Here is a 21,558-nt window from a genome sequence, read left to right as displayed (position 1 = left end):
AAATTGGATTAATACGGTCAGAATTGATCGTTCTTGTACAAACTAACTGGACAAACTGAATCTTGTTTATGCACCTATCTACTGACATAGTCCTACTCATTATTATCTACATAAGGGTTTATAAATGTCTATGAATTCCTTTTTTTTTTTTTAATTATTAATGTTATGCTACATGGCAGAAGTAAGCTCACACAAACATATACACACAAACAGATATTTGTTTTTTTTATTCCATAAATTTCTTGAATATGCACATCATGAGGCAGTTTGGTTATCTCACAATAAAGTGCTTAAAGATAAAACAAGTAATAAAAACGAAAGCTTTTGGTTGGCAGGTTGATATTTTTTGACAAGAAAAAATTCATCTAGAGACCTGAGTTAGAAATATTCCATTTCTTTCTCGCTCCATTTAAATGGATTTAGCTGCTTAAAGTTTAATGTCTTTTTTTTTTAATTTCACAATTGATTTTCAGACAAAAGTGTATTTAATAACTGAGTGAAAAATCTTTTTTTTAAATGAAATAAAAATAAATTAAAATGATTGTTCTATTTCTAGTTTTCACAAATGTGTTTGCATTCCATGCCGACAAAGCTTTAAAGGAACTTCGTCAGCTCAGAGGTCAGTAGAAGAGGATGGAGGAGAGCAGAGGGATGATCATGAGGAGGAAACTCAGTGTGAAGCTCTCAGCACCATTACACAGATTCCCCTCACAACACTTCACTTTTGACACGCTGATTCCTGGCACGATTGATGGTCCAGAAGCAGTACAGAGGCTCTTGGACATACATCCTTTAAAGAACATGGTTTCGTTCTCTTGGTGAACTGAAAGAGAGAGAGCGAGAAAGAGAGAGAGAGAGAGAGAGAGAGAGAGAGAGAGAGAGAGTGTGTTAATAAAGGGTTAAATTACAAACATTGCGTTTTCAATTACAAACACAAAGTAGTTTGTTTTCACACATGTAATTCTCAGTAATCACAATGTACACGCTCCATTATGAAAGGCTCCTGTGGTGAAGCAGTCTGTACGTCATGGAAGTAGTCTCCAGTGTTAGCATTGTAACAGTCGGAAATAAAGTTGCTGTGGTACAAGAGGAATAAAACACTCCAGGATGCGCTGTTACAGAATAATATTAAACTTCAGTGGTCACCCTGTGGTAACCTATATTGTGGAATTACACTACAGTTGTATGAATATAATTAAAATGGCATAATGTCTAAAGAAAAGACATGAACGTTGTAAATTAACATCCATCCATCCATCCATTTTCTATACCGCTTTTTCTACAGGGTTGTGGGGAACCTGGAGCATATCCCAGGGAGCATGAGGCACAAGGCGGGGTACACCCTGGACGGGGTGCCAATCCATTGCAGGGCACAATCACACACACATTCATACACTACGGACACTTGGGACATGCCAATCAGCATGCATGTCTTTGGACTGGCGGAGGAAACCGGAGTACCCGGAGAAAACCCCTGTAACACAGAGAGAACACGCAAACTCGGCACACACGGGGCCATGCCGGGAATCCACTTCACCAGTGCATCATCACTCGTGCGTACAGGTTTGGTACATTTTCAATTTGCATATTCATAAACTTTCAAGAAATGTAATATTTAATATACATTTTAGACTAATATTAATCTATCAGTATCCGCTTAAGAGCTCATCCATATCAAATAGAACACTTATTTTTTTACATTAATAAAATTCCTGCAGATTTGATGAAAAACCAGTAACAACTCAACAAAGAAACAGATACAATTTACTTGTACTTTTTACTTCACCTCAAATGGGGAAAAGTGTACTTTTTAAAGTCATAAAAGATCTCAGTTCTGAAAAAAAACATCCATGCTTGTTACAGAAAGTGTTAAATAAAATTCACCTGATACAGCGACGCAGCGATCTTTATCTCCTTCACATCTCAATTTTGCTGAGCAGCCGTGAGCATCACAGGTGTAACACGTTCTCCCATTGGGAGCCTGCTTCGGAAGAACTTAGCGGGGAAATCAAACGAAACAAACAGTCTCATACATCACCAAGAATTACTCCAATAAGTATTTAATGTGAAATAAAATAAACAAGGATCATATCTATCTTGGGTTTAAATGAAATGGATGATATAAAGAGACCTTGAGCAACTTTCGGTAGCGCTTTGTTTTACCTGGTAGTTTTTCAGCATTGCAGAGATCAGTGCTGCAGCATTTGGCATTGAATGTCATGTTTATTGCTCCCAGGTTCAGGCTCACATTTGCACACAGTTCCGGCACGCTGCAAGTCTTAATGGTATAATCTGTCACACTTTTAGCACCTACAGAACATTCCACATCGCAGTGTGATGAGTGTGATTTCAGTTACATACTTTTTGTTATAAGATGAATGAAACACTTCAGGGCATGCTGTTATAGGAAAATAATCAACCTCATGTTTTATTCATGCACGCTCCATATATAGTATTTATATGGAACAATCCAGGGAGTACAAAAAAAAAATTAGGGTATATACACTCTCTCTCTCTCTCTCTCTCTCTCTCTCTCTCTCTCTCTCTCTCACACACACACACACACACACACACTTACTCGAGTTCACAGAAGTGGTTGCACTGAGACATTTATCTTTTCAGGTGATCTGTTCGTTGGTGCAGTTTCCAAATGCTGATGGCAGACAGCGACAGTGACAGCGCTGAAGAAAATAATGAAATGAGAATTAAAATAAAAGGGATAAATGAAGTTAAATGATATGAAATAATAAATAAATAAATAAATAAATAAATAACCTCTTGCACAATCATTAAACTATTCACACCAAGCAACTATTGACCGAATGATTTAATGAAGTACTGATTTAATTCTATTTATTTCCTCCATTCAAAATATGAGCTTCATTACCTTTGGAGAAAAGCATGCAAATGAGCAGCAGTGTAACTCGAGACTTCATTGTTGGTGGTTTTTTCTAGAAGTAGAGGTGTGAAGGTGAAGCACACGGGGTTCAATTCTGAGTAAGGTCTGAGAGGAAGCCCGATTTTATGGCGATGGGGCGTGTACAAGGAGGGAGGGATTTATTTCCCTCCCCCGACGTATACCTTAAGTTTAATTTCTGTAATTGTGATGGGGCGTAACTTTCTCTTTCCTGTAAATCACTGCAGTAACTGCTTTATCCTGATAAAGGGCACGACATTCAATAAAATTGAATATTAAATATTTTGCAGAGCTGCACATGTTCACTGGTGCTCGTTTAAAATGTGGCCACGCAATCTCGATCTCTATGATATTGCTGTGAAAAAGTATTTGCCCCATCTTGATTTCCTCTCTTTTCGTATATATCTCATACTAAATGGTTTTAGATGTTCAAACAAAACACAACATAAAACAAAGGCAATCTAAGTAAACACACAATACAGTGTTAATTTTTTTAATGAAGCAAAAATAAAAATATCTTTTATCTTAATATCTTTATAACTTTCCCTCATCAAAGCACAAAGCACTCTGTCTCAAAGACTTTCCTGTGAAAAAGTGCAAAAACGTGAGAATTCAACAGTGAAAATTCTCATGAAGCGGAAACAACTGAAGTGCAAGCTGTGGATATTTATTAAAATAAATAACAAAAGCAGGCATACGCCTGCTTATATACACGATATTTGGAACGAATGTTAAATAAATATCTCTTTACAGAAGACATCCTTCATCTTGTTAGTGATTAAAACTGTAATGCTATATGACAGTGTTTAAACTCAGCTTTTAATAATGTTTACTGAGCAGCTTTCATTTTGTTTCTTGCCTGGTCAAATATTAGCTTTCTAGGTATTGGCTAACTCTCCCTGTTTAACTGTCTACTTGTTTCTAAATTACTTACTCTATGAAAATTCGGACTCTATTCACTTTCTCTCTGTTTGTATATCTGGATTTATATATTTTTTAAAAAAGAAAAAAAAAGAAAAGAAAATTATTGACTTTCCAATAAGTATAAGCTTAAAGTAAGCTTATACTTAAACTATAAGTATAACCTTGCCATTAATAAAACTAAATCCCCAAAACATGACACATTTCTGATATGCTCAATGTGTTTACTATCTAAGTGTGAAGAACACTATTTTATACCACATTCTTAAATAGTGAAAACCACTTGTTTGATCATAAAAGACCAAAAGTTCGCTCAAGTACTGTGGTGTGAGACCGTTTGGTGCTTTATAGGTCAATTGTAGTATTTTATAATCAATGCAAAATTTGATTGGGATCCAGTGCAGTGTGGATAAGATCGGGGTGATGTGGTCGTATCTTCTGGTTCTAGTAAGGACTCTTGCATCTGCATTCTGGACTAACTGGAGCTTGTTTATGCTCCTACTAGAACATCCAGACAGTAAGGTATTACACTAATCCAACTTAGAGTTAACAAAAGCATGAACTTTTGTTAACTGTATGAATCGTGTTGTGATGTTATATTTCTTATATTAAAATATTTCTGACAGGAAAGAAGGATATTCTAGTAATTTCATCTACATGAGTGTCAAATGAAAGACTGGAGTCAATAATCACACCAAGGTCTTTTACTTCTGTACATGACGAAATGGAATGACCATCCAGAGTTAGATTTATGACATTACTGCAGGTATGATATTACATAAACAGTGCTGTTGGTATCTCTCTGACCCAGAACACTCAACTTTAGAGTTTCGGTGTAGTTCGAGCCCCCTGTCCGTTGAATTTTTGAACTTTAATGTAATCACAAAGTTTTGATACAAACTACACAAACATTTACAAATGAAGCTGTAGAGATACAAAGTTGCTGATGGTGGAAGAAAATGAGTGGATGTGTGCAAGAATTTTGAAGACTGTGTTCACTGAATGCGTTTGTGTGAAAAGGTTTTTGTTTTTGTTCTTTTGTAACTTGTGGATTGTGCGCCCTTTAGTGGGGCATGAAGGATTTTCAGGTGGGGCACGGGTGAGATGGAGAATACCAAAACTACAGATAATTAAATTAATAAATGATTATTAGAAATGCCAACGAAAAAAAAATGTTGGGCCAAAAAACTGCACTTACGTTGAACCAGACCTGGATCAGAGATCAGCCCTCCACAGTGGTGGCTGTGGCGGCTGTGGCTCAGGTGGTAGAGTGGGTTTTCACTAATTGTGGGATTGGTGGTTCGATTCACAGCCCACATGACTCCACATACCGAAGTGTCCTTGGACAAGACACTGAACCCCAAGTTGCCCCCGATGGCAAGTTGGCGCCTTGCGTGGCAGCTCTGCTACCGTGTGTGAATGAGACACAGTGTAAAGCGCTTTGGATAAAAGCGCTATTTACCATTTTACCATTTACCCAACTGGAACGCCAGCCCATGTAATTGTACCACTTGTCCACCAGAGGTCTCCTTAGCCTAACTAGCGTCTGTTGTCATGACTATTCATTTAATGGTACGACTCTTAACTGACCGTTACCACAGTAAGTAAGTGACTGTAATTGTAGTCGTACATTGTATTCTCCCTATATATGCACAGTATTAGCCTCCACTGCTATGAGGATGACTTGAGACGTCATTGCTGGTGTTTTTGCAGAACTTTTGTGGCTTATCTCTGTATTTCTTTGCTAACTCCAGTTCTAATTCTTACTGCTGATGACTGGTTTACATTTGTGGTATGGCCTCTAAATTTCTGCTCTCAAAGTCTTCTTCAAACAGTGGATTGTGATACCTTTAACCCGGCCCTGTGGAGGTTGTTGGTGATCTCAGTAAATGTTGTTTGTGTTTTTTTCTTCAGCTGATTGAAACTATAATGCTATCTGACAATGTTTAAACTCACGTTTACTCAGTGGCTTTCATTTTGTTTCCCGCCTGGTCAAATACAGATGCATCTCTAAAAATTAGAATATGGTGGAAAAGTTAATTTTTCCTGTAATTTATTTCAAAAAGTGGAACTTTCGTATATTGTAGATATATATGTGTATATTGCACATAAAATGAAATATTTCAAGCCTTTTTTTTGTTTTAGTCTTGATGATTACGGCTTACAGCTCACGGAAATCAAAAATTGGAATTCAAAAATATTCGAATAAAGAATTTATAATACAGAAATGTCGACCTTATGAAAAGTATGTTAATCTATGCGCTCGATACTCAGTCGGGGTTTTAATCGTTTTGCAGGAATTACTGCATCTATGCAGTGTGACATGGAGGCAGTCAGCCTGTGGCACTGCTGAGGTGTTATGAAGTCCAGGTTGCTTTGATAGCGGCCTTCAGCTTGTCTGTATTGTTGGGTCTGGTGTCTCTCATAGATTCTCTATGGGGTTCAGGTCAGGCGAGTTGGCTGGCCAATCAAGCACAGTAATACCATGCTCAGCAAACCAGTTACTAGTAGTTTTGGCACTGTGGGAAGGTGCCTAGTCCTGCTGGAAAAGGAAATCAGCATCTCCATAAAGCTCGTCAGCAGATGGAAGCATGAAGTGCTGTAAAATATCCTGGTAGACGCTGCATTGACTCTGGACTTGAGAAAACACAGTGGACCAACACCAGCAGATGACATGGCACCCCAAATCATAACTGGCTGTGGAAACTTCACACTGGACTTCAAGCAACCTGGATTCTGTTCCTTTCCACTCTTCCTCCAGACTCGGGGACCTTGATTTCCAAATGAAATTCAAAATTTACATCAAAATTTGCATCTTCACCATGATTGTGGTTGTGTGTACTGAACCAGAAATTAAAGGCTCAGGAAACTTTTGCATGTGTTTTGCGTTAATGAGCTGATTAGAGCTCTTCTCAGGTCGACATTTCTGTATTATAAATTCTTTATTCTAATATTTTGAAATACTGGATTTTTGATTTCCGTGAGCTGTAAGCCGTAATCATCAAGATTAAAACAAAAAAGCCTTGAAATATTTCACTTTATGTGTAATGAATCTACAGTATATGAAAGTTCCTCTTTTTTAATTAAATTACGGGAAAAAAATGTACTTTTCCATCATATTCAAATTTTTTTGAGATGCACCTATATTAGCTTTCTCGGTGTTATCTAAATGTCCTGTTTACCTCTGTCTCATTGTTTCTAAAAATTAATCCATTTCTTATCCATTACTTCAGACTCTATTCACGTTTCCTCTGTTTGTAAACCTGTATTTTATTTTATTTTTAAAAAGGCAAACTTTCCAACTTGTCTAAGTTATTTCTTGCATTAATAAAACGAAATCTCCAACATATGACACATTTCTGATATCCTCAATGTGTTCAGATCCTGTATCTCTGAACAGGATACAGACAGTAAAAAGCGTAATAATTTATATTTGAGGATTGGGTTTTTCTGTTTACTCATACCAGCACAGTACATATTCAAATAAATTCCTTCAGACACATAATTGTGTAGCTTTCTTTATTTTGTAATTCTGTAATTCCCACTTCCTGGTGGATTTCTATTCACAGTCTTCCTAACTACTATATAAACACAAGTGCAAATGATAAAAATCTAGCTTTAGGCGGTTTTATATACAGATCACCATCACGGACAGGAAAGTGGGTCACATGAAAACAAGTCACATTTGAAACAGCAATACAGCAGAGCTGATGCCGCGAGAAACATATTCATACAACCCCTTAAATATAAAACGTCCGTCTATAGTTTTCGTAAACTTAGATAAACGTAGATAAAGTTTTCAGTGAGATGCTTCCTCAGCGGCGTTCAGTAGAAGAGGATGGAGGAGAGCAGAGAGAAGAACACGAGGAGGAAGCTCAGCGTGACGCTCTGAACACCGTTACACAGGTTCCCCTGACAGCACTGATTATCCATAGTGTTCATTCCCTGCAAGTTTAATATTGCAGAATTATTGCAGGCGGATTTGTCTGCACATCCTTTCATAGTCACGGTCTTGCCTAGTTGATAAACTGAGAGAGAAAGAGAGAGAGAGAGAGAGAGAGAGAGAGAGAGAGAGAGAAGAGAAAGTTCCACAACATTAAATTTAACTATATAAGGGATACAAATGAAAATTTATGGAATGCAATGGAACAATTTCAATTCATTTCGTAGTTAAATGCAGAGATGAAAATAATCCATATTCACCTGTCTGAGAAATGCATTGATATTCGTTGCCTTCACAATCCACCGTTTGTGAGCAGTCGTTACCTGTACAGCTGTAACACATCTTCCCATTGGCCCGCAGCTTCGGAACATCTTAACAGAACAATAAAATCGCCAAGAATTATTCCGACAATGTTCAAACATTCATACAATACAAACTCCAGGGGACCAAACCGATTTCCGGGGATCAGCCGAAAAAAATCATACAATTGATACACTGACCAATAAGAACATTTTGATTTTAAAATAAAGTTTAAATACAAAACAAACACACTCAGTTAATAAATAAATAAATAAATAAATAAATAGTAAGCGTTATTATAATTGGCGGTTATGTTTCAAGATTGACTGCATTTAACATCTGGTACATTGAACAGCTGTTTCTCAGATTGAGCTGAAATTTGGTGCACTGCATTAGCATTTGGTAAAAAAACATCACCTGCTTTCGTCATTCAGCCTTTTACCTGCCAACGTTTCAGTGTTACAGAGAGTAGTGCTACAGCATTTGGCATTGTGGGTCACTTTCATGTCTCCCAGGTTTACACTCCCAATCAAACACAGTTCTTTCGTGCCACAAGTCTTTACAACTTTTGTCGAACTTTTGCCATCTGAAAAACAATACACACACCATGCGATTAGAAAATATGATGCAAACCTTAAAAGTGAATTTTTAAAAATTTTTTACACCTATTTCTGATAAACAAGTACAAAAAAAAAAAAAAAGAATTGAAAGGTTTTTATTTGATTCAACCTTCTACAATCATGATTAATCGTAGGATAAATAAAGGCTCGGAAAAACATCCCTTGTGCAACGTGGTATGACACCTGGATTATAGAAAATACATTTATATAAACAAACAATAAATAAACAGAGCAGGAAACCCTGGAATAGGAAAAACCCTGGAATCTTGGATACTGAAATTAGGCTTGAGCATGCCCCAGTTCCTCGGCTACCTTTGCTCTGCTGTCTTCATACAAGTCCTTTATTTTTGCCATGATGGTGACTCTTGGAGGCAAATCATATGTACAGCAGTTGGATGTATTTACATTTACATTTACATTTACATTTACATTAATGACATCTGGCAGAGCGACTCACGGAAGTCACAATGTAAAAGAATCAATATATCTATCAGTATACAAAACACACAAACCACACACGTATGATTTTTTAAAATAATGGGCTTATTTAAGTACTTCATGACGAGGTAGCTACGGGGAACCAGTGGATGGAGCATATAGCAATGGGGTGGTGTGGGAGAACTTGGGAGGGTTGAAAACAAGTTGTGCGGCTACGATTCCAACCCAAACCAGAAGCCATCAGAATTGTGTCATGCAATTATGGCCGCCACAATGTTAATTATCCTGTAACCACCTAGTAGTAGTGCACAGATTTCTTTTGCACACTATCAAGTGTGGTCTGCTGCAGGTCCAGGGCTAACATTAACACTGGCTGAATTAGCTTCATACTTAGCTTGTAAATGTTATTTATTCAATTCAAAAAATTTATTGTCCATCCCCAGGCTCACACAAACAAAACAACAAACAAGACAATTACAAACAAAACAAACACCACAACTGTTGTAGGAGACCTCTTACATTAGCTACATTTATCTTAAGATCCTGTTTAATGTTTCAATTGCAGTAGGAATAAAAGTCTATATTTAGCATTTTTCACTAGAGGTACCTTATATTGTCTGCCCAGATGGAAGTACCTGAAACGAATCATGAAGGGGGTGGAAAATGTCCAACGTAATAGTGTAAGCTTTCCTTTTGACTGCCACAATAGATGTAAAGATCAGTGTTGCTTTCCAATAATTTTACCAGCTAGCTTTATAACTCTCGACGGTTGTTCTTGTTTTTCAGAGTGAAAGGTTTAAACCAAGATACAATGTTAAAAGTGAGTACAGATTCGATCAGTGATTTATACACAATTCCTAAAATGTCCTTTTCGACATTAAAGCATCTAAATTTTCTCAATAAATGTAATAAAAGTGTTGGTAAGCCTTTTTAAAAATACTGTCTGAGTGTTTATCGAAGGTAAAATTGGAGGCACTCACTGTTCCAAGATATTTAAAGGATCCCACCTGCTCTATATCGTCTCTGTTAAGTAACAAAGGCTTAAAAAGTGTGTGTGCCTTGTCAGCACCACAGCACATTTCCTTGGTTTTGCTCAACTAGATGTGCAAACCACATTCTCTGACCTGCATCCATTTATCAACACATGTTGTGGGTGGTCCTGTAGAAAACTTTTAATCCACAAAATCAGGGTTTGGTGCACTTGTAGGCCCTCCAAACATCTCAAAAGTGTATTTATACACACTGTGTATAAAAGTAGAGGAGAAGTCAATTAATAAAATCCTAAAATTTGGAATTTACTAAATCCAAGTGCTTTGTGGCCTTATTCAGCAGGGTGAGGGTAGCATCTTCGACTCCGCGCCACACCCTGTATGCAAATTGTAGGGGATCAAGTTTGCCAGTAATTTCCTTGGAGAGTTGCTGAGAAGCCACTCTCTCCATGCACTTGCAAAGCACAGATGTTAACGCCATCGATCTGAAGTCCTCAAGCTCCTTAGCCTGTACCTTTTTTGGCAGTGGTATAATGGTACTTTCCTTCCAGGCCTGGGGTACAACATTACAGTCTAGAGACAGCTGAAAAAGTTGTGTCAGCACCCCCTTCAGCTTAGTTGCATGTCACATCAGTACTTTGCCCTTTATTCCATCAGGCTCTGGTGTCTTTCGAGGTTTGACTTGAGATAGAACCTCCTCCACAATTTGTTCCTTGATGATTATAGAAGAAAAGTCAGGATGCTCTGTAGGAGTCCTTTTTAGCAATAGTCCCATCTGATGAGATTTTGTAATTGAACTTGCCATTTAAAAGACCTTGTCCTGTATCCATATAACAGTAACAATGTACCGACTTCTGGTCTAAACTATGGGTGATGCAAAGGGTCTTATGAAAACGTGTGCTAACAGTGTCGTCGAAAATTGGGGGGGTGGGATTTGGAGAAAAAAAATCTCTCAGTGACTTTGAGCAGGTGATGTTTTACCATCCTTCAAATGCCGGGGTTGTGTGAGCCTCAGTCCACTGTATCCTCAGATTTTTTTCCTTGTCTGACAGGAGGACTGTTGTATCCCATCCACCCCAAGGCCCAGTGCATAAAGTATGTCAGCCTGTCAGCAAGAACCAGTCTGTCCGTTCTCTTCTTACCTTTCTCATCATTGAGGTTTCTACCCGCAGATCTACCATTCCTTTGTTAGACCCCCCCCCCCCCACACACACACACACACACCATTGTGTGTAAATTCTGTGTGAATTCCAGAAGATCAACACTTTCTGAAATACACAAACCAGCCTGTCTGATCACTGAGATCACAGTTCTTCCCTGTGACGTGTATCTGCAAAATGATTGGTTGTTTGGATAATTGCATGAATGTGAAGATGCCCAGATGTTCCTAATAAAGTTGTCGGTAAGTATTCTGACAGTCCAGTAAGCAACTACAGTGTACTTCAGTAATAAGGGTAGAGGGGGTAAATGTTCAGTGTGGTGCACAAACATTCCAGTGAAACAGAACGTATCAGACAAAAGTCCCTTGTATATGGAAATTTTCCTTATATATACAATATACAGCAGGGCCTACAATGTCCTATGTAATATATATGTACAATTTAAGTAAGTACACATACTGTATATAGATGCATTTACCTGTATACTTTATGCTTGTTATACTGACACACTGGTTTGGACAGTTTATCTCTGTGCTTTTGCATTGTCCAGATCCTGACAGACAAACGCTGTACTGACACACCAGCGACAGCACTGAAAGGCAAAGAGAGAACTGAAAACAAACGGCCATTTGCATAAAGATGAAAAAAAAACAGCCCCCCTTCCTTCAAAAATAAAAGATATCAACGTAAATTGTTTTTTTGTTTGTTTGTTTTTTTGCATGTCGATCAGCTTATTTGCTGTTAAACCACAGCACTGTTGAATTCTCGTAACAGAATCTCTGGAGTAATTTACTGTCGGCAACGATGAACGATAGATCGAAATCGTCAAGCTAGTTTCGTGAATCGAGTGTATCATGACACTTATTTCCTTATTTGTTTGTGAGACTATTTCGCAAGGTACTGAGGTAACAGAGCAACCAATAATAACTCTGCATTCATGTAAATATACTATAGCTCTTCAAGTAATGTTAGCCTGAAAGAAAAAAAAAAATAATAAAACGATTTTCAAACAAATTTCTGTAAAGTACACTTCGATTCGTATTTCATTTTTGTGGCTTTTATTGCACTTTTCATGGCATCCTAGGTGAGGAATTGCAGCATCAGGAAAATATTTCCAACTCTGTAAGTTGGAACAACTATTTTTCGAAGATATCATGACGTCTTGCCAATGCTTCATTATTTTCTCATAACGATTGCCTTTTTACTACGCGTTTGTTTACTTCAGAGTTGTTTCTGGCTGCAGTGCTGTTCACATGCACTCACTGTGACATCAGGCTTTCGCGACACTCTTTCTCGAGCGCTTTCTTGGAGGAGAAACAAATTTATCGTGTTTCCGCAATGTGCCGATCTTGCCTTTGCGTATTTTTGTACGTTGTGTAAAACCCGACGATTCCACGTAATCTATGTTGAATCGTTTAGGCCTCCGTTTTGTCAGTCATGCCGCCAATTTGCCAAACGAACAGATGAATAAACGTAAGCTACGGACCAGCGTACTGTCGTTTATAATTGGTTTGTTCACGTGTGGAGCGTGAGCTGAACTAGCAAACAAAGTAAAGTCGGTTTAATAAAACAGCTCAGGGTGCCATGACTGAGCATTTTCAACTGAAAAAAAAATAGTATCACGGTACATCGTAGCGATATCTCTCCAGAAACAGATCATTCACAATTTAATCTCGTCATATCACTAATCCCTACTTCACTCTCCTTTTCAATCAGTGAGACCTCATGACATACTTGCTCAACATTATAGTAGCGTAATAGTAACAGTTACTATTAGTTATTATCAGTAACTATTAACTGGTACCTAGTAGTATTAATAGTGTAATTATTTCATATTGCTAGTTAGATTTTTAGCCCTTACATCTAACATCACCACCAGTCATCCCTGTGTAAAAATACGGAAAAATTTAATAATGTATATCCCCAAGGAAAGGCTCGAAACATCCCTGAGTTCTGAACATTTCAACGAATTCTGTTTCAAACGCTCACAAAATGGGAGACGTCTTACCTTCAGAGAAAAGCGTACAGATGAGCAGCAGTGTAATAGCCAGGAACTTCATTGTTGTTGGGTTGGAGAAGTTGATAAGGTGACGGTAAAGGTGGATTTCGAATGAATCAGGTGAAAGAATATGTGTAGGATGTACCAAGGGAGGGATTTGTTACAGACTTATTCATTCCTTTCATAGTCATTGTTTCATAGACAACATCGAGAACATAGACAAAATAGGTGTTTCACAGACAACACCCTTGCTTTGTTTATCTAGTTTCATGTTTGTGTAATTAAGTATGAACACGTAATTAAGACATGAAGACAATATGAGTTCATATTTAACCTTCAAAGTACAGATCAGTGTGCGATCACAGCTAATAGACCAGCTTTAAAGGTTAACAGATTCAATTTATAAAACAGATGTGCCTTTGTAGATTGGAATACTGTGATTACAAAAAGCCAAGACTGAGAAATATGAAAACATTTATTCTGAAAACACTTTGCAGGTCTTAAATGCTTCACTTAAATGTGAACTAAAGATAGGGTTACAGGAATGCAGGAAGTATTAAAAAATAACCGGAACGGACGATAATAATGTGGTCCTACTGGTTGGGTTGGAAACATGACTTTGGTTGATATCTCAAATCAAGCAGTGCTGATTCATTTTCTCTAACAGCAGCTCTGAGAGTAATACAGCTGCAAATCATTTATGTTTATATTAATGCGCACGTTCTAATACAGTACGCTATCATTTCTATAGTAAGAGGTCGTTCACAGAAACTTGTGTGTTGGCACTTCAAAGAATATGATTTTTTTTTTTAAGTACATGCTGTTATTTAACAAAGAAAAATGTATAATTGTTGATGTGGACCGGCTTTCTGTTAGGAGATGTTTATATTTAATATTTATGGAAGGAGTCTCCAGTGTCAGCACTTTATAACTGTCGTAGGTAAAGCTGTAATGTTAAGTTTTCAGGCATCTTCAGGACAGAGGAATTTATGCTTTACAGTTTTTCTGCTTTTATGACAGCTTTACGGCAGAGAAAACAGAGTGGATGTTGAGGGAAGGACCGTTTATACTGTAGCTGCTAAAACATGAGTGAGAACAGGAAAGCAACTTGTTGCACGGACGTTCCTCAACATTAAATGTAATTATAAATGGTTAAAAACTGTAGGGAATAGCCCTCCGCTTTGCATCGGGTCATATCACAGAACCCAGGAGTGGATTTACTTACTGTATATAAGGGAGTTATTCCTTACATAAGCATCACTACTGAAAGTGAATTGTTTCCATGTTTTCTAAAATTACTTCACCACTTAAACATATACAGACACTGCAGGTAGTCTTAAAGGGACTTTAAAGGGATTAATTCTGCATCGAGGAAGTTTATTTAATATTGAATAGCTTTCGAATGTTTACATTTTACATGATACATTTCTACATACGTCATAAAGAAGAAAATATATAAAACAGACATTTTAAAGTGGACATTTAATTTGTAGTCAGTATGTAAATGAAATAAAAAAATTCTGAGAAAGCCCTGTTCCTAAAGACCTTTTAAGACACGCTTTTATGTTCACACGAGCCAAAATGAAAGATGTTTAAAATATGTATTTTTGTAAGATAGGTGTGATGAAGGTGAATGAAGTTACTGATAACACTCTGAAGCACATTATTTTCCAATAATAGCATGCCCCTAAGTGTTTTATTCTTCATATATCACAGTGTTTTGATAAGAATTAAACTTTTTTTGTTTATTCAATAATGACACATCACATTTTTAATTGTTTACTGTTACATTGTGATGATGACGTTATGGAACATCCAGGAACCTGTTCTCACTTACTTTATAGGTGCTATAAACTGCCGCTCCCTCGCGTTTCTCTCTCTTTTGAAGTTCGTTTTTGTTTTGTTTTACTTGGACGGATGAGTTTTTCAGTATTCAGAGGAAGCAAAAACACCTGTACAAGCTTTTTGCTGCGTTACTGTACCACGACCTCGCCCTGGTTGCTTACTCATCATTGGAATGCAGGGTAAATGAAAACGAGCTTGATTTGAATTTGATTTCATGCCATCTTTCTATCATAATGCGCTTAATAACGTAATTTACATTATAAAAGGTGTTTCTATGGAGATCTGAGAGAGTGGTTGCTGTTCTTCAGCCGGTAACCTAGCTGCAAATACAAAATATGTATTCAGCATAATCAGTTCAGGTCAACTAGTAACTCAGCCTACAAGGTTTTGCAGGTTAAATAATAAAAAAATATATTAGAATAATCAGCAGCAGCAGCATAATTTTCTCTCTCTCTCTCTCTCTCTCTCTCTCTCTCTCTCTCTCTCTCTCATTTAATAAGACAAAAAATGCTGCTTGTGTGACAGAGAAACCACAGAACAATATGTTCAGCATTTATAGGAAGTTTAACACAATAGGCTTTGTTTGTATTTGATTCCCGACTGTCTTTCTAGTGTGTTAAATAGCAACACTTTCTAGTGTGTTAAATAGCAACACACACATACACACACACACACACACACACACACACAGACACACACACACACACACAAAGCGACCATTATTACAAACAATACTGGTGATTAAATATCACTTGACGCTCATTTATGTTATATTAACTTAGTTCATTTGAGTAAAATACAGCTATTTATGACTTGATAGTGAACTGACTTCCTGTCATACCAGTCTCTTTTGTCAACATTCTTTTCTGAAGTGAGAGAAGTGCTGAAATATATTGCTAAGAATGCAAGAAAAGTAATGAGTGTGCTTGGAATGACAGCGGCGGTAATGAGTGGAGGTAATGATCGATTCTGTGATTGTATCATCAGGCAAGCAGTATGTTTTGGACGCTTTTTTGAAGAAAGAAGCAGAGCTGTCGACTGATCACCGCTTCGTGGTGAGTGACGAATTGAAGTCCTTTCCAAAAGGACTACTCTCATGTACCATGTGAGGTTGAGGACATCACGCACACACACACACACACACACACACACACACACTTGCATACCCATTTCCATAGGAGGAATTTGGATAGGATATGGAAACATGAAACATCAGTTCTAGTAAACTGACACCATAGAGTAAGGAGACGAGACCATGTGCACGTTCATTGTTATTTGTCATCCTTGTACCAGTGTAAATATTCAACCAAGTGAGATCAGACAGATAGTGATGTACTTTAATTTATTTTATTTTTTTTTTTATTTTAACTACAGAATACCAAAAAATGCGTTTTATTTCCATTACACTATTACCAGGGTTTATGAATTTTATGAACTGCCATACAATCCCAAATGCATTCTAGTATTATATGATTTTATACCGATCGTCATCACAGTCACCAAAAGGAAAAGTGTGATAAATTGCATTTGAAACAGCAACACAAGAGCTGGGAAAAATGAAAAAGGTCTTCAATCAAACCAAATTTCTTGTTGTTTCCTTTTAAAGATTTTAAAAGTTTTCAGACTCAATGGAAGAGGATGGTGCAGATCAGAGGGACAATCATGAGGAGGAAACTCAGTGTGAAGATCTCAGCACTGTTACACAGGTTCCCCGCACAACACTGCACATTTACCGGGGCAACTCCCTGTTGGCTTGACACTCCAGCAGACGCATCACAGGCACTCTTGGTGGCGCATCCTTTCATATACAAGGCATTGTTCCCTTGTTGAACTGTGTGTGTGTGTGTGTGTGTGTGTGTGTGTGTGTGTGTGTGTGACAGAGAAAGAGAGAGAGAGAGAGAGTGAGAGAGAGAGAAAGAGAGAGAGTGAGAGTGAGGGAGAGAGAAACAGAGAGAGCAAGAGACAGAGAGAGAGAGTGAGAGAGAGAAACAGAGAGAGAGGGAGTGAGAGAGAGACAGAGAGAGTGTGAGAGAGAGTGTGAGAGAGAGAAACAGAGAGAGAGAGGGAGTGAGAGAGAGACAGAGAGAGAGAGAGACAGAGAGAGTGAGAGAGACAGAGAGAGAGAGTGAGAGAGAGAAACAGAGAGAGAGGGAGTGAGAAAGAGACAGAGAGAGAGAGACAGAGACAGAAAGAAACAGAGAGAGCGAGACAGAGAGAGAGAGAGAGAGAGAGAGAGAGAGAGAGAATTACGTTTAATTTTATAACAGCAGCTCTGACAGTTTCCCTATACTTCAATAAAACCCAGTTTATTAAACATTTTTGCCCTGATGTGCTGACTACTTCAGTATTGCAAGAACCCAAACTATTCAGAACTAAGCCTTCAGAAAGTCATTGATTATTATAGTTCTCAGTTAAGATAGAAGTTTTAATTTTAATTTTTAATTACAATTCTATATTATAAAGGGGCTCACTGTATGAGGTACGAGACTGTTCACTGTACGAGACTATTTACTGTATGAAACTGATTAATTACATTTACACTTTGCATTTGGTGCTTCCTGTATTTCCCCATTATAATTTGTGGTCATACGAAAGATTCACCTGAGGCAGAAATGCAGAAATCTTGATTCCCCACACAGTTTACTGTTCCTGAGCAGCGGTTAGCAACACAGGTGAAGCAGGATTTGCCATTGGGGAACTGCTGTGGAGGAGCTAATAAAGAATAATAAAATTAATCGCATACAATAAAATTACTCCAACAACATTTCGAGCAATAATTTAGCAACTGTAAAATACAAGCATACGTTATTTTCACCGCTATTTTTACCTGCCGGTGTTCCGTTGTTGCAGAGATCAGTGCTGCAGCATTGGACATTGGTGGCTATGTTCATTATTCCCACGTTCATGCTTTCATTTACACACAAGGACGATGTGCCGCAAGTCTGTAAATTTACATTCATGTCTGTACCACCTATAGAACCTTACACATTAGGAAACATATACAGCGACATATATACAGAATTGTATTTACTCCAACTGTGTGTACTGTAAATAGTTTAAATAGAATATATTACATATTATATTGTTGGCCCTGCTATATATTTGAGATAGATTTCAAACATCAATTCACAATGTACATTCACTTACTTGAGGACACTGAAACAGTTGCACTGAGACACTTGTCTGGACAGGTTATCTGTGTCCTAGTGCATGGTGTGATTCCTGATGGAATGCACTTCTGGCACATTAGCGACAGCACTGAAAGAAGAACGTAAAGGAGAAAATAAAAACTTGACACTATAAATCACAGCGCCAGGTAAACTATACACACCAAGGAACTATACAAACTATACAAACAAATTCCATTTCAAATTACACTCACAAAAAAAGTGAGATTTCTTACCTTCAGAGGAAAGCATACAGATGATCAGCAGCATAATTGAAAGCTTCATTGTTGGTGGATTGGAGAAGTTGAGAAGCTGGATATAAAATTAATCCAGGTGGAAGATGATGTTCAGTTTTATAGGAATGCACAGCCATGAGAATGAGCAAGGGGAGGGATTTACATTTGCATTAACATTTACATTTATGGCATTTGGCAGATGCTCTTATCCAGAGCCACTTACATTTCATCTCATTTATAGAACTGAGCAGTTGAGGGTTAAGGGCGTTGCTCAAGGGCGTTACTCAAGGGTGCAGCAGTGGCTGCTGGGATTTCAACTCACAACCTTCAGATCAGTAAACCAACATCTTAACCACTTTTTACGCAATCTGTATTCTACAGTAATAGTTTTGTTTCTTTTACAAGGCATCCTGACAGTTTATTAGAATGTGCCAAACATCTGTAAAAATATATATATATATATATATATATATATATATATATATATGCAAGCATGACATGACATGAAACTGAAACAATAAACATCAGAACCGAAGAAGCAGCATCAACGGAAAGCTGAATCAAAATGCTCATACGTGCTTTGTAAAAGAGCGCACAGAGCTTCTTGAGGTTTACAAAATTAGGTTTATAAAATAGCTCCGCATTTTATAGATGGAAATTTTTTGATAATGAAAAACACACCATGTTATGGTGTTATAGGAAACTAATCAGTGACAAGCTGGTCTGATGAAGCAGTAACTTGTAACAACCAAACAACTGATTACTTGCGTGTGGCATGACAGTTTGCAGAGGATTGTAGTGATTTCCATCCATCCATCCATCTTCTATACTGCTTATCCTTATTCAGGGTCACGGGGAAACTGGAGCCTATCCCAGGGAGCATCGGTTACAAGGCGGGGTACACCCTGGACAGGGTGCCAATCCATCACAGGGCACAATCACATACACACTCACACACCCATTCATACACTACGGACACTTTAGACACGCCAATCAGCCTACCATGCATGTCTTTGGACTGGGGGAGGAAACCGGAGTACCCAGAGGAAACCCCCGCAGCACGGGGAGAACATGCAAACTCCGCACACACAGGGCCACGGTGGGAATTGAACCCCCGACCCTGAAGGTGTGAGGCGAACGTGCTAACCACTAAGCCACCATGCGCCCATTTTAGTGATTTATTCATTTAAAAAAAATGACATATCCTGCTTTTTTTAACCAATTAAATTTACAGTTTAAACAAGTTAAACAGCGAAACAAGTTAAATCCTTTTCATACGTACAGGGCATCACAATTACATTTGATATTCAGTCAAAAATGCAGTGTTGTAGATATTACAAATGACTTGGGCCTGAAATTGCCATCTTATTTTAAAGTGCACCTATTATGGGTTTTCAGATATTACCTTTCGTATAGTGTGTTATAGAGCTGTTTGTGAATGAAAAAACGTCTGCAAAGTTTCAAAAATCAAAGTACACAACAAACAGAGTTATCGATTCCCAAAAGAGGGAATCGATTCCAAACAGCTGAAACGAATCGTTATTGATTCCAGACTTTACTTCCTCTAGTAACCTAGGTAGGTTTGTAAAAAAAAAGCCCCACCTCTGGTCTTCATCGCTGCTTGCTGACAGTGGTAGACCAATCACAACAGACTGGCACAGTAAGTGTTACTAAAAAGAAACAGTTGGAGGAACATTTTGCAACTTATTAGGTTAACTGGGAAAAGGTCAGTAAGATAATTGGGTATGAAAAGAGTATCTTTGAGAGGCAGAGTCTCTCAGAAGTAAAGATGGGATGGAATCTGGATGGAAGCAATACAGTATGTTGCTCTAAAACATGTATATACATTTCAGTATTGATGGTGCCTTTCCAAATGTGCAAGTTGCCTGTTCTGTAGGCACTAACGCACTCCCATACCATCAGAGACGCAGGCTTGTGAACTGAGAGCTGATAAAAAGCCGGACGGTCCCGCTCCTCTTTAGTTCTCTTTAGTTTAGAGGATGCGGCGTCCGTGGTTTTCAAAAAGAATTTTAAGCTTCGATTGGTCTGACCGCAGTTTTTCCACTTTGCCTCGGTCCATTTTAAACGAACTTTGGCCCAGAGAAGACGGCAGCATTTCTGGATTATGTTCACATATGGCTTCTTCTTTGCATGAGAGAGATTTAACCAGCGTTTGTGGATGGCACAGCGAAATGTGTTCACAAACAATGAGTTCTGGAGTTGTTTCGGAGTCCATGCAGGGATTTCCATTACAGAATCATGAATGTTTTTAATGCAGTGCCGCCTGAGGACACGAAGATCACGGGCATGCAATATTGATTTTCGCCCTTGTTCCTCGGGCACAGAGATTTCTCCAGATTCTCAGAATCTTTTGATGATATTATGTACTGTAGATGATGAGATATTCATTGTCTTTGCAATTTTAAGTTGAGGAACATTATTCTGAAATTATTCCACAAATTGTGGAAGTGTGTGTGTGTGTGTGTGTGTGTGTGCATGTGTGTGTATTAAAAGAGAATTTATTTGGACAAACACAACGATTAATGTAGTTATGACTCAACAAAATTTATTGAGAGAACTTTGTTATAAATGTCAGTACAGTGAAGTGCGAAAAGAGAATCATCTCGAATTTATTGTGTAACCTTGTAGTAGATAAAGCTCTAAGTGAGATTTTTCCTCAGAGGTCAGTAGAAGAGGATGGAGAAGAGCAGAGGGATAAACATGAGGAGGAAACTCAGTGTGAAGCTCTCAGCACCGTTACACAGGTTCCCCTGACAGCACTTCACATTTCCAATAGTAGCTCCCGGTAATAACGATTGCGCCGCATCACAGAGCTGCTTTGTTGCACAAGATTTCAAAGTAAAGCTCGTGCCGAGTAAAGTAGCTGAGAGAGAGAGAGAGAGTGAGAGAGAGAGAGAGTGAGAGAGCGTGAGAGAGAGTGAGGGAGAGAGAAACAGAGAGAGAGTGAGAGAGAACAATTGGTCTCATTAAGTGCTAATAGTTTCTGAGTCCTAGATTACATA

At 38.0% G+C, this 21,558-nt stretch overlaps 2 protein-coding genes and 1 long non-coding RNA gene across 3 annotated transcripts; 1 reads left to right on the top strand and 2 right to left on the bottom strand.

The window, feature by feature from the left end:
- Nucleotides 1-564: 564 nt before the first annotated feature.
- LOC128619419 (urokinase plasminogen activator surface receptor-like) lies at nt 565-5,157 on the bottom strand. The gene is made up of 4 exons (XM_053643598.1): nt 5,037-5,157; nt 2,164-2,310; nt 1,885-1,995; nt 565-823 (listed from the first exon to the last, which is right to left on the bottom strand). Exons 1-4 carry the CDS (start codon nt 5,155-5,157, stop codon nt 621-623), a joined length of 582 nt encoding a protein of 193 aa, XP_053499573.1. The 3' UTR covers nt 565-620.
- A 2,158-nt stretch (nt 5,158-7,315) lies between these two features.
- LOC128619877 (urokinase plasminogen activator surface receptor-like) lies at nt 7,316-13,645 on the bottom strand. The gene is made up of 5 exons (XM_053644363.1): nt 13,297-13,645; nt 11,767-11,880; nt 8,524-8,667; nt 8,042-8,152; nt 7,316-7,866 (listed from the first exon to the last, which is right to left on the bottom strand). Exons 1-5 carry the CDS (start codon nt 13,346-13,348, stop codon nt 7,664-7,666), a joined length of 624 nt encoding a protein of 207 aa, XP_053500338.1. The 5' UTR covers nt 13,349-13,645; the 3' UTR covers nt 7,316-7,663.
- Nucleotides 13,646-14,159: 514 nt separating this feature from the next.
- Nucleotides 14,160-17,124, top strand: LOC128619500 (uncharacterized). The gene is made up of 3 exons (XR_008387946.1): nt 14,160-15,311; nt 16,120-16,187; nt 16,739-17,124. It is a non-coding gene; the product is annotated as an uncharacterized LOC128619500 (long non-coding RNA).
- The last annotated feature ends 4,434 nt before the right edge of the window (nt 17,125-21,558 follow it).

The sequence above is a fragment of the Ictalurus furcatus genome, chromosome 15 (genome assembly GCF_023375685.1).
Source record: "Ictalurus furcatus strain D&B chromosome 15, Billie_1.0, whole genome shotgun sequence".
In the NCBI taxonomy this organism is placed as follows: domain Eukaryota; kingdom Metazoa; phylum Chordata; class Actinopteri; order Siluriformes; family Ictaluridae; genus Ictalurus; species Ictalurus furcatus.
Note: the sequence above shows the minus strand (reverse complement) of the source record. Positions and strands in the feature narration are given on the sequence as shown.